Here is a 14,588-nt window from a genome sequence, read left to right on the forward strand (position 1 = left end):
CGTACACTTGATTTTAAACAACAAGCAAGCCTCCGTACACAACGTGATTTTCACTTATTTATTTCGTAATCTTCATGACCTCAGATTTGTCATCGGGCGTGAGATGCTTTCATATGTCGTGAATTAGCCATAGAAAATGAATTCCGTTATCAGGAAAGCATTAAATATCTATATCAGTGATTTATTTTGAACCGTCTTTTTCACTGCGGTACCCCCCTACATGTGACCCTGGATTCCTGTCTATTCCTCAATAAATATATGACGCTGGGGGTTGACAGATCGCATACGGACGCGATATACATTGACGTGCCAAAAGTCTTTCACATTTTTATGACGTCGCGTCGTCTTGTGATTTGGAATATTGCAACTTTAGAAAACCATAACTCAGAAACCATGGAACACACCTACCTGATATTTTAGTATTTTGTTGCGTGACCCTTTGCCTTAATTACTGCTTGGACTCGTCTTGGTAAAGTTGCATACAGCGCAGCAATATACCCCGGAGTAAATGAAGTCCAAATCAGAGTTACAGCATCAATAAGTTCTTGGCGACTTTTAATAGTATGCTGCACTCTCTGTAGACGAATCTTAATCATTCTCCATACATTTTCAATAATGTTTATATCTGGAGACTGAGAAGGCCAGGTTAAACAATTAATATTGTTTTCTGTTTTCCACTGCTGGGCCCTTCCCGACATGTGTGCAGGACAGTTATCATCTTGGAATATCCAAGGCTTATCAGGAAAATGTTTCAAGACAACAGGCCATAAATTTTGATCTAATAGTTCAATGTACTTATCTGTATTTAAATTTCCTTCTATTGGTCTCAGCACACCTACTCCGGAGGCACAAACACACCCCCAAAACGACACTGACACTCGGGAACTACCGTGACGTACAGTCCTGATCCCCAAACACTCAGGACGCCATTTCTCGTCGGCTTTTCTCCACACATACACTTTTTTGATCAGTACCTAAAACTACTTGTGTCTCATCAGAGAATATTACAGTGTTCCAATTTTCAGAAATTGTCCAATTTTTATGTCCACGGCACCACTCAACTCGTTTTTTCCTGTTAACTGCCGATATCGTCAACGTCTTACATACAGACCGCCTGGAATAACCCTCAAAATGTAATCTTCTCTGTACAGAACGTTTTGAAACTTTAACAGGAGTAAATGAATTAAATTGTGTAGATAAATCTGTCAATGTTTGCCGACGATCATGTTTTACTAGGCGGAAAAGTTGTCGATCCCCCTGTTCACTTGTTAATCTGGGCCGCCCGCTTCGCTGCTTATTTTCAATACTTTCTCTTTCTTTGAAATTCTTTAAAAATTTACTGATGGTTGAATGGGAGAATCCTACAATTTTGGCAATATCTACAACTTTTCTACCACCTTCTTTCAATCGTACCACTTGTTCCTTTTCAGCCAACGTCAATTCCCGGCGAACCATCCTTCATGATTGTTGACGTCTGCTACAAAAGTAAAAATAGCCCCACGCGAATTTGACAGATATGGGAGATAACCCCCGCACTTCATCTTGCACAACACAAAAGAGTTCCGATTCTAGTACTAATTTTTGGATCGCGAGGAAAGAAATTCTAATTACTTTCGGGTATTGACCGACGACGCGTCATAAAATGTGAAAGACTTTTGGCACGACACTGTATAATAAGCTTGAACTGGACAATAGTTACAGATACATTCATTACATTAGAATTGTGCAAATATTGTAAAACTTATCCTTGTTGCGGCAGGCCTCGCCTCGTCGATACCAATATCCGGTGTACTGATACCCACAGTGGTCTATATTTTTATTAAATGGGGAGCCCCTGTTTTGAGCCATGCATAAACAATTAAAAATCAAATATATATTCTGAAATTGGTACATCCAATATGGAGGGTTTGATATAAGTTTCTTTTTTTTTTCCAAAATAAACATAACAAAACTGGGTTAGAGATTACAATTCTGGGCTCCTCCGGAAGTGCGTCTTGACCGGAAATGCTAGCTTTACTTGAAGGAAAATCCATGGCGCGGGTTTAGGCAAAAATATTGAAAAATCCACCTAATCGACCTATGAAATAAATTAGCTTATTTTGCCATTGTGATAGAAGTGCTCAATTTAAGGTAGGTCTTAAGAAAAGAATTGAGTACACTTTTCTGCAATTTTGGGCTAAAAATCATGATATTTTGCAATTTTTCAGGTATTTTTTTGTTGTTACTAGTGATAACACCAAGTAATAACCATTATTACGTACATTTCGATTCAGTTGGGGTGAACCCGATGCCGGTCGAATGACTACTGGCTGCCCAGCGCATGAAACCCGGTATTTATACCCAAAGCTGTCAGTGACAGCCACGCGGCCGTCAGTGACAACCCAGTGACAGCCCGAAGCTGTCATTTGGAAGCCGCTGGCAACCGGAAGCTGTCATCGTAACCAAGTTACGCCAAGAAACTAACAATCCTTACAACTAGTAATATAGTTCCTAATGAAATACTAAAATCATTAACTTAGATAATTTATACAATAACTATAACATATTTCTAACTCAATAATGATCCGGAAATCATACAATTTGGCTTTTCTAGATTTTGTCTGTGACTAGTAGATTTAGTCACAGACTACCTGGAATGTCACATACAAATTTCTTATCCTGGCGTCTCCGGAGTTCAGCTGTCTTCTGGACTATGGGTTTCTCAGTTAGATTATAGTCTGAGTAGTAGTCATTATTGTAATATCAATGAATAACAAAGGCCAGTTTTTAAGTATAAATGTTATTATTAAGAAATCATCAGAGTTAACTTACAATATGCAATATACAATAAAATAGCAACCTCATGAAATCTCTGATTAGAATAAGTGAAGTTCAAAGAACAACTTTAACTTGCAACTAATATAAGAGTACGAGCCTCAATCCATCCACAGATAAACTCACAATAAATATGAATTAACATAGAACATAGAAACTATCTCTAGGGATAATCAATAATATAAGTAATATTGATCTATGGCCAATAGCTAAAACTATAATCCCCAATAAAGAGGAAATTTATAATATTGGGTAATAATTACAGATACATAGATTTATTAAGAGAGAATAGATAGCCGTTATCCCATGGTAGTGTTATCCCAAGTACCAAAGCTCGTTACTAGTTCTAATAACAATTCTGTAATTCCACTAGTTAAAAAATCACTATCATTAAATGTGATAACCTATCACTGGCCTATTATATAGGAGTAATAGTGATATATAACGATATAACTGATACTGGCTTATATATAGATAGACAATACTTAATAAGTTTTAAGGCAACACGAATCGTGATGCAGATCCAATAAATAGCATGTATGTATATTACTAGTGATAACACCAAGTAATAACCATTATTACGTACATTTCGATTCAATACAACTATAGTTGGGGTGAACCCGATGCCGGTCGAATGACTACTGGCTGCCCAGCGCATGGAACCCGGTATTTATACCCAAAGCTGTCAGTGACAGCCACGCGGCCGTCAGTGACAACCCGGTGACAGCCCGAAGCTGTCATTTGGAAGCCGCTGGCAACCGGAAGCTGTCATCGTAACCAAGTTACGCCAAGAAACTAACAATCCTTACAACTATTAATATAGTTCCTAATGAAATACTAAAATCATTAAAGTGAATAGTCGGGCAAAGAAAACCAGCTAAATGCGTTCATTGGCCTTCCAAAAGTTCTCACGTATTAATACGACGGTCAAGTTCTGCTTAGTTTCCCAGTTCTGACCATTAAAGTAAAGAATAGTTGAAAGCATTGAAAGCGAGGCTGCGTGGAAATGTAACCACGGACATAGTGAGCCGGGAGGACGTTTTAGAATTCCCAAACTTTAAATCAATTTCTTCCTACGCAGACAGATTTTGGCGAGAGATTTTATTTTTCCATTTCATAAGAAATTATACTGGATACATTCACACCATTTTTACCGACTTTAGCCATCCTTGCCCGACTGTTCACTTTAACTTAGATAATTTATACAATAACTATAACATATTTCTAACTCAATAATGATCCGGAAATCATACAAAATCTAGAAAAGCCGTATACGACTCTAAATTTACTAGTTTGGCTCAAATGCCGGTCGACCTTCACCGTCATAGTTGACGATGACAACACATTCAACTAAGTTGAAACAAGCTCCAAACCTAAAGAAATAAACTGTGAGTACATAAATTACTGTTGCACTTATACTTATAACATAAAAAGCATACATAATATGTAGTGTGTGTAGTAAATACGGTACACAGTGTTATTTGTATAACTCGGACTTTAGTAAGTCCGTTAATCTGTATCACTACACGCTTGTATGTCTGAGCATGCGCATTGTAATAAACTGATATACAAGATGGAAACCTCCATGATGATGTCACGTTGTATTGTAAGCTACTAGAAACGGGTTTTAGCAACGATATAACATTCTGGCGACGTGGATGGCTGGACGCATGGGGAAAATCGACAACTTTGACGATTCCGTCGAGTCGTGGAAGTGTTATCAGGAACGTCTGGAACAATTTTTTAAGGCAAATGAGGTGCCAAATGGGAAAAAAGTTCCGGTGTTGTTGAGTGTTATTGGCGGGAAACCGTATTCCATCCTGCATGACTTGGTTGCACCAGATTTACCGGGTGATAAATCGTATGTAGATTTGGTCGGCGTCTTAAATGGACATTTTAACCCTCAACCGCTACAGATAGCCGAGCGTTTTAGGTTTCACAAGAGAGACCAGAAGTCAGGTGAGTCGATCAGAGAATTCAATGCAGCCATACGAAAATTAAGTGAGCATTGTGGGTTTGGACAGTCTTTGGATGAAACTTTGAGAGACAGATTAGTGTGTGGTCTACGTAATGACAATATACAAAAGAAACTGCTGTCTGAAGATAATCTGACCTATAAAAACGCGTTAGATATTGCAATTGCAATGGAAACTGCATCCCGAGATGCTGTGGAACTTCAGAGGGAAAAGTCAGGAAACATTGTAAACAAAAATTAACAAGGTTAACCCAAACAAGAAAATGAAGAAAAAAACTCAACAAAGCGGCTTAAAGAATGAAAAGAAATCACAGAAACCATGTTTTCGGTGCAACGGAAAAAATCATAGTGCGGAGGAATGTTTCTACAAGGACTACTCGTGCAACGCTTGTAAAGAAAAAGGACACATACAGAGAGCCTGCCGAAACACAGAAAAGAAGTCTAATTCTGGAAATAAAAAGGGGAAGGTGTACTCTCTAGATCACGATGACAGTGATGTTGACAGTCTACTTGGAAGTTTAACATTCACGGTAAAGAACCTCGACAGTGACGTCATATGGGTAAAACCGGAAGTGAACGGTAAAGTAATCGCTATGGAACTGGACACCGGTTCTCCAGTTACCATCGTTCCTGTGTCCGTCTATAAGAGACATTTCAGTGACTGTAAACTGGAAACGACAGATTTAAAACTTCGTACTCTAGTCGGTGAGAAAATAAAGGCACTAGGTCAAATTAAGGTGAAGGTCAACCTAAACGGACAAAAAGCAGTGCTACCGATACACGTTGTTAGTGAGGAGTGCAGAGGTCCGCCATTACTCGGAAGGAACTGGCTCGATGTGTTGACACTTGATTGGACGGCAATCAAGGAAGCTCGGCGACTCAACTTTCATGAGAAATGTGAAAACATGACAGTACCAGGTCTCAAACTGAAATATGCCGCCGTGTTCAAGGATGAGTTGGGTACGTTAAAGGACATTACCGCTCAGATCAAAGTACGCCCCGGGGCCAATCCGAAATTTTGTAAGGCGAGAACTGTGGCATACGCCATTAAACCAAAAGTTGAAACTGAGATAACACGATTAATGGGTGCTGGTATCCTAAAGAAGGTCGAAACGAGTGAATGGGCCACACCGATTGTGCCAATCCCTAAGAAAGACAATTCCGTGAGAATTTGTGGAGATTTCAAGGTCACAATCAACCCGGTACTCGACGTGGACCAGTATCCGTTACCGAAAGTTGAGGACATATTCGCTTCGTTAGCCGGAGGTGTGAAATTTACAAAGTTGGACTTAAAGCAGGCGTACCTGCAAATGGAGGTGAGACCAGAGGATCGGAAATTCCTAACTATAAACACCCATCTTGGCCTTTTCCAATATCAGAGGCTCGTGTTTGGTATAGCCTCGGCACCTGCCATTTGGCAACGTGCCATGGACCAAGTGCTTCAAGGGATAGGTCGTGTCCAATGTATTCTTGATGATATGATTATAACCGGCGAAACGGAGGAAGAACATATGCGAAACCTCGAAACCGTGCTTCAGCGCCTAGATAAATTTGGTCTACGCCTAAACAAGGAGAAATGTGCGTTTATGCTCGACAAGATCGAATTCTGCGGTCATGTAATCGACAAGGACGGTATTCACAAAACCGACGACAAGGTCAACTCTGTAGTCAACGCTCCGATTCCGAAAACCGTGAGTGAGCTCCGAGCTCTGTTAGGGTTAGTGAACTATTATGCGAGGTTTCTCCCAAACCTTGCTACCGTACTTAGCCCGCTACACAAACTTCTGGAAAAGGATGCTGAATGGGAATGGACCGAGGAATGTCAGAAGGCCGTCGACCGTGTGAAGGAAATGATGACATCGGACGAAGTTCTGACGCATTACGACCCGCGATTATCCGTGGTACTCTCGTGCGATGCGTCTCCGTTTGGTATCGGTGCTGTATTGTCTCATCGTCTCGAGAACGGCGACGAAAAGCCAATAGCATATGCCTCGCGAAGCCTTACTGCTGCTGAAAAAAACTACTCGCAAATAGACAAGGAAGCTCTGGGAATTGTATGGGGTGTGAAAAAGTTCTACGCCTATCTCTACGGTCGTGAGTTCACACTAATAACGGACCATCAACCCCTGGTGTCTATTTTCCACCCACAGAAAGGTATTCCTGCTACGACAGCCGCACGTCTTCAGCGATACGCGTTGTATTTGTCCGGTTTTCAGTACAAGATTGAATTCAAAGGTACGAAAAGTCATGGAAACGCTGACGGTCTATCGCGCTTACCGATCGTGAAGGAACGAGAAACCGACGAGCCGGATGTCGACTATGTGTTCATGACGACTCAATTTGACACACTACCGGTATCGGTCAAGGAAGTGCGACAAAGTACAAGGAGAGACCCAGTATTGTCGAAAGTCTATGAAATGACATTAAACGGTTGGAATAATGATGTGAAGGCAGACCCCGACATAGCTGCCTATGCTAACCGTAAAACGGAACTATCGTTACACGACGGATGTTTGATGTGGGGGATACGTGTAATAATTCCCGAAAATCTCCGTCTCAAGGTCATGGATCAAATACATGAAGGTCATCTTGGTGCGAGCAAGATGAAGGCGCTAGCCAGGAGCTACGTCTGGTGGCCAGGAATAGACAGTGACTTAGAAACACAAGCTAAAAAGTGTCATGGGTGTGTGATGCACAAAAGTAGCCCGAACGCCGCACCTGTGCACCCATGGGAATGGCCACAACTACCATGGCAGCGAGTCCATGTCGACTTCGCCGGACCTTTCGAAGGGTCCATGTTCCTCCTCATGGTGGACGCTCATTCTAAATGGCCGGAAATAATACCAATGTCAACGACGACGGCGTCGAAAACGATCGAAGTTATGCGTGAAGTGTTCTCCAGAAACGGCTTACCCGAATGTATAGTTTCGGACAACGGCCCACAATTTGTATCTGACGAATTTCAACACTTCATGAAATACAACGGTATACGTCACACTACGTCCGCACCATACCACCCTCGTACCAACGGTTTAGCGGAACGACTAGTTCAAACGTTCAAACAGGCCATGAAAGCATCGCGGAAGGACGAAGGAACGTTAAATAAAAGACTATGTAATTTCCTACTAGCCTACAGATCGACACCACATGCGACAACGAACGAAACCCCGGCGCATTTGTTCATGGGAAGATCGTTACAAACACGCCTGAGTCTTATCCGACCGAGCACGAGTCGTACAGTTCGTAATAATCAGGAGAAGATGATAAACGAAAATCAGTCGTCTCGACAATTCAGCGAAGGAGAAACGGTAAATGTACGTGATTATCGACAAAGCGGAGAAAAGTGGATCCCAGGAACTATCGAATCGAAAACAGGTCCACTTTCGTACCGAGTAAATGTTGGTAATGGAGCGGTGTGGCGGAGACATACCGATCAAATCATCAAAGGGAAATTACCCATCCCTGAACTCGTTGTTGACTTACCACCCAAATTACCAATACCAATCACACCGAAGGCCTCAGAAACAGTCCCTATCCAACCTCCATCTGATGTCGCGACGCCTCCTCCACCATTGGAAAATCCTGTGGCTGTGTCCTCGGGCAAGACTGTGTCAGCACCATCTCCGAGACGAAACCCAGCTCGACGAAGGAAAGCTCCATCGCGTTTAGATTTGTAGCTAGGTATAGGTCAGAGCTGCACTGTGCTCTGGGGACATAATAACTCCCCGTGCAGACTCTTAAGAACCCCTGGGTTCTATAATGTTTCAGTTTTGTTTAATTTTTCTAATGACAAAATGACAATGTTATACTGTTAAAGTGTTTTATTTCATTTCATAAAGTTAAAAATGAGTGTTTTAAAAATCCATCTACAGTGTCGTATAATTGAGAAACTGACATTGACATTTATGATTTAAAAGAAATGAGTAAATTTAAAGTCTATAATTTACTGTGTATCTTTAAAGAAAAATACTCTAAATATCCCCTATAATAATTAATGGTGAAATTATAGACATTTAAAGACTGACTTTTTAAATAGAGGGGAGGAATGTAGTAAATACGGTACACAGTGTTATTTGTATAACTCGGACTTTAGTAAGTCCGTTAATCTGTATCACTACACGCTTGTATGTCTGAGCATGCGCATTGTAATAAACTGATATACAAGATGGAAACCTCCATGATGATGTCACGTTGTATTGTAAGCTACTAGAAACGGGTTTTAGCAACGATATAACAGTGTGGATCTTATAACACATCGTTATAGTACTAAAACTTACATTAGAAAATCTCCGAGTAGCTGGATAGGACGACTCTGGACAATCGAATAGACCTACGAACTTGAGTAAGATTCGTATTAATTCTAATACAGTTTTGCACTTCTTATCTTCTAACATGGTGAAATAATAATTATCATCACTAATAAACAACCTATCGACAATATCCCACAGAGGCATTTATTACTCCATTGTAAAATGCAATGCTCAAAGCAATGAGCTGATCTTTACAGCTATAAAATTGAACGTAAACAAATAACAAGATTACAAATAACTTTATCAAGTATGATGATATACAATTCACTTCTTTACAGTATTCACATGCATGAATAAGCGCAGAATATGGCCAAATCTGTATCAAAATATCAAATTGTAATTGCAAAAATTGTGCTGATTAATTATATATATACTTTTGTACAGGTATTTTTTACAGTTAAATAATGACTATATCTATATTTCTAGGGCATGCGCCTTAATTTCATAGATTGTCCAAATCTACTGTTTTCTGCTACCTCGGGAGTCAATCGGATCCCCTCGGAGAAATATCCGGTAATCTTCGGAAATCACGGAAATTACTCCGAGATGTCGCGATTGATATTCACCCGAGATTCTTCGGAAAGTCGGAGATTTCTCCGAGATCAGAAGAGTGATCTCCCTTACACTAAGATGACGAAGACAATCGGTTTGAAAGAGAGAAAACAATAATTACAGACTACATTAATAATGTGATGATGAAATAGTTAAGAATAAAAAACTTTTGAAATCATTGTAGATGAATCAATAAATAAATAAACCCGAAATGAATAAAATAACAGGAACTGATTACTCAAATCTGATAAATTTTCTGTTAAATCTGTTGATTTATTGCCTGTCAGATACTTTTAATCACAATGTTTGAACATACATGAACCATCATGCATATAAATGGATATTAAAAGTGTATTGTATATATCAGGAAATGGCGACTCTCATTTAAAAAAAGAACAACTTAAAGTTTTGTTTATTTCGTATTTTTCGTCGTGGTGCACGTTCATTCTCCACCACTTTGCATGTTTTCAGAAATATAAACATAAAATATGAAAATTGAAAAGTAAGTTCTCATGTAATATCATTTGTTTGGCAAATATCTCTACTTTTTAAATCCAAAAGGGTTGGCTCTTTTCTTTACTCATAGAAAAGTTATAATTGTTACAGTCAACCATCATATTGTGGTAAATAACAGATACGCAACTTTGTTAAAATGAGCTAAATTGATGTTTGTCATTAGAAATGCCACAAAATATACACTTTAAAGTTTTGCTTTGGTTTTGGACCTTTCTTTCCATTCAAAGCCATTTGTCCGTCTAGAAAGCAACTTGTCTTTATCAATTGCAGTTATGAAAAGTTCATTTGTGAATATTGGTTTGAATGATTCATAAGTGTGTTCGAATAGTTTCATATAAAAAAAGTATCAAAGTATTTTGTTTCTATACTTTTCCTTATTATCAAACTGTACTTATATATGCATAAGTACATGTCAGTGTAAAACACATGAACCGGAGACATCTTGAGACTACGACTACTTTATTTAACTTCTCACACAGGAGAGTTCCACTATGATATCAAGTTGACAATGACAATACTTAACATCCTTCCCTTTCTAGATATTTTTGTATATTATCATATGGACATCAACTTATAAAGTACTTAACTGCAGTATGCTAGTAGTAAACTGTTTCTAAACTATTGTCATTAAACTATATAAGAAAATTACTCATTGTTTAACTTTTACCATTGTACTTGAAATAATATACATGTATATTTATATATAGTATATATAGTATAATTGCAAATTATACTATAACCGAATATTCACTTTGTTAACCGAGTCCTTTGAATTTACACTATTAAAGTATTTTCACACAACCTGAAAAAAAAGAAATTTGAGAGTCTCTTTTTTCTTTTTAATTAACAAGAAAATTGACTAGAAAAAACACTACTGACTAGTTTTTCGAAGTTGAGTGTCTCTAATTTTCAAACTATCTAACTAGAAACTTTACTAGAAAAAATGAAAGTTTTACTATTGGTAACACACAACCTGAAATAAAAGTTATGAGTCTTTTTGACTTATTTAACACAGTCTTTCAACCAGGCTGGTGTCCTCAACAGCCTTCCTGAGCTGGATCTTGTTGTTTGGCGGTCTGGTGTAGATGGAATTTGACAACTCAGGTTCGCGGATGTGTGTTGGTTCGCGTTTAACTGCTGGTTAGGTTTCGCAGGTGTTATTTCCTTCAATTTCGCAGATGTTGTTTCCTTCGGCTTCGCGCTTGGAGTTTCCTTAGACTTAATACTGGGTGGCCAGTACTGTTCACAGTCTGTTGGTTCTGGGTTCAAGTCTACCCTCGACCCCGTTGGTCGTAAATGTCTACGGTTTCTCCTGTATGTCCGGTTACCTGACTTTACCAAATATGACCTAGGTGATTTGTAGAGGTCAGTAACTGTGCCAGGTGTCCATTCCGAAGTATTGTTAGTTTTTTTCACCATGACCTTGTCTCCAGGGCTTAGTGGTTTGAGGCGTTCACTCAAGGCATGACGATTGTAACCGTCTTGTTGTTTACCTTGTCGTTTTACCAGTTGCTCATGTACTTTGTTGAAAGTATCAGATTTCAGAAGAGGTAACGCGGTTGGTATGGTCGTTTTCAAACGCCGTCCTAGGAACATCTGAGCCGGTGAAAGTCCTACTCCATCGATTTGTGTGTTCCTGTATTCCAAGAGAGCCAAATAAGGATCATTTGACTTCTTTAGCAAGTTCTTAATGGTCTGTACCATTCGTTCCGTTTGTCCATTTGACTGTGGGTAATATGGACTTGTAGTGACATGTTCAAATTGATACTGTCTCGCGAATTCTTTAAATTCATGGCACGCAAACTGAGGTCCATTGTCACTTACTACCACATCTGGTATTCCGTACTTTGCCATTTGACAGTTAACATGGGTAATGACACATTTGGCTGTTGTAGTTTCTAATTTAGCGATTTCAGGCCACTTGGAGAAATAGTCAACAGTCAGAAGATATGTGTTGTTGTTGTATTCGAATAGGTCCATTCCTATCTTCGACCACGGTCTGGTGGGTAGCTCCATTGCAATCATTGGTTCTTTTGTGTTGCTCTTGCCGTGTTTTGCACATATACTACACTGGTTTACCATGTCCTCAATGTCTTTAGACATTCCAAGCCAAAATAGTACGTCTCTGGCTCGGTTTTTGTTTTTTACTACTCCCAAGTGGGACTGATGGATAAGTTCAAGCATTGTGTTTTTCAATACCCTTGGCACTATGAGTTTATGTGACTTGTACATAAGTCCATCAATACAGGATATTTCATCCCGAAAGGTCCAATAGGGACGTAGTTCAGGGGGTACGTCCGCTTTGTCCTCTGGCCATCCCTCCAATACAATATCTTGTAAAATCTGGAGATCCTCATCTTTTGCTGTAGCCTCCTTAAGTTGTTGGTATTTCTCTGGTGAGACTGGCAGGTAGGCAGTTAGATGAATGTCATTTACTTGTAGCTCAGGGACTAAAACTTCCTTAGTCTCATTTAAGTAGGCTCGACTCAGGTGGTCAGCTAGAAACATAAGCTTTCCAGGCTTATAAATCACTTCAACGTCATATCGTTGCATTGCAAGTAGCAGTCTCTGAAGTCTAGGTGGGGTCTGTAGTATAGGCTTTTTGAAGATAGCCTGTAAGGGCCTATGGTCCGATTCCACCTTGATGTGTCGCGCATAGACGTAGTCATGAAATTTTGTACAACCGTACACAATTGCTAAAGTTTCCTTTTCTATTTGTGAGTATCGTTGCTGTGTAGCGGTTAATGCCCTTGAGGCATACGCGACTGGCTTGTCATTTTGTATGAGTACTGCACCCAGCCCCTTACTGCTTGCGTCCACAGATAGGGTAAGTGGTTTATTACCGTCATAATACTGCAATACTGGTGCGGATGAGACCATGTTGACTAGAGTATTAAATGTTTTATCCTGTTCACTTCCCCAATGCCAAGCTGTTTCCTTCTCTAGGAGGATCCTGAGTGGTCCACTGACCTCTGCTAATCTTGGCATGAACTTGTGTAGGTATTGAACAAAACCCATGAGCGTTTGGAGTTCCTTTACATTGGTTGGTTTTGTCATGTTTTGTACCGCTCTGACCTTTTCAGGGTCTGGTTTCACTCCATCTTGGGTTAATAAGTGTCCAACATACGTGACCTGTGTCTGTCCTATTTCACACTTGTCTAGTCCAAGTTTTACGTTCCACTGACGTGCACGTTCCAGCACTTTCTTAAGTCTGATATCATGCTCCTCTTTGGTTGTTCCCCAAATCAATATGTCATCGATAATTGCTTCTGTTCCCTCAAGGTCGGAAACCATTTCTGATATTACTCTCTGAAACACCTCTGGTGCTGACTTCACTCCAAATGGTAGACGTGTAAATCTATACCGTCCAAATGGTGTATTGAAAGTACATAATTTCGAGCTTTCCTCATCTAGTTTCAGCTGCCAAAATCCCGACGTGAGGTCTAGTTTACTAAATATCTTTGCTCCGGGCATCCTTGAAACAACCTCCTCAACTGTTTTCAAAGGAAAATGTTCCCTTTGAATTGCTGTATTTAAGTCACTCGGATCTATACATACTCTCAGCTTACCGTTAGGTTTAAGAACGGTCACCAGGGAATTGACCCACGCAGTTGGATCCTCTTGTTTTACAATCACACCGAGGTTCTCCATTCGATCCAGTTCATCTTTAAGTTTATCCCTAAGTGCTATGGGCACTCTCCTCGGAGGATGTACCACAGGAGTCACGGACTGGTCAAGTTTAATAGTGTGTTCGCCAGGCAAGCAGCCAAGTCCTGAAAATAGGTCCTCATATCCAGCGTCGATCCCGTCTGGTACATTGGGTTTCTCATGATTTATTGTGTATATCCGTTTTACAAGACCTAGTTCCTGACATGTCCCGGCTCCCAATACAGCTTGAGAATCTATGTCCACCACGTAGAATTTGACCCTTTGTTGTGGTTTGTTGTTGTATGAGCACAACATATGTGTGGTTCCTAGACATGTGATCTGATGTCCCGAGTATGAGCGAAGGGGAGTTTTACACGACTGAAGGGTCTCACTACTTAATTGTTTATAAAGTCTATGTGACAACACGTTACACTTGGCCCCAGTATCTAATTGGAATGTTACAGGGTGTTCATTGACTTTTACAGTTTCAATCCAGTCGGAATTTCCGACGTTGTTTACGTTGTTTACATCCATATATTTGTGACTACTACCGGTAATCATTCCAACAAACAGTTCATCATCATCATCATCAGTGTCAATCTCAACAATATTGCATGTTTTTTGTTTCATGTGCTTACCTTTACTGGCTTTCGACAAGCACGCCACCGCAAAATGGTTTAATCCCCCGCATTTCATGCATTTTTTCCCGTAGGCAGGACAGTTTCTAGGCGGGTGAGATCTGGCACATTTCGAACACGTTTTCCCTCTGTTTT

The 14,588-nt window shown here is 39.9% G+C and overlaps 1 protein-coding gene across 1 annotated transcript; it reads left to right on the forward strand.

Moving 5' to 3' along the window:
- Positions 1-4,472: 4,472 nt before the first annotated feature.
- Positions 4,473-5,030, forward strand: LOC138313117 (uncharacterized). The gene has a single exon (XM_069253750.1). It carries the CDS (start codon positions 4,473-4,475, stop codon positions 5,028-5,030), a length of 558 nt encoding a protein of 185 aa, XP_069109851.1.
- The last annotated feature ends 9,558 nt before the right edge of the window (positions 5,031-14,588 follow it).

This window comes from Argopecten irradians, chromosome 2, assembly GCF_041381155.1.
Source record: "Argopecten irradians isolate NY chromosome 2, Ai_NY, whole genome shotgun sequence".
Lineage (NCBI taxonomy): Eukaryota > Metazoa > Mollusca > Bivalvia > Pectinida > Pectinidae > Argopecten > Argopecten irradians.

Bases quoted from the DNA above. Each gene is read 5' to 3' on its own strand.
- LOC138313117 (XM_069253750.1), top strand. From the start codon at position 4,473: ATGGCTGGACGCATGGGGAAAATCGACAACTTTGACGATTCCGTCGAG.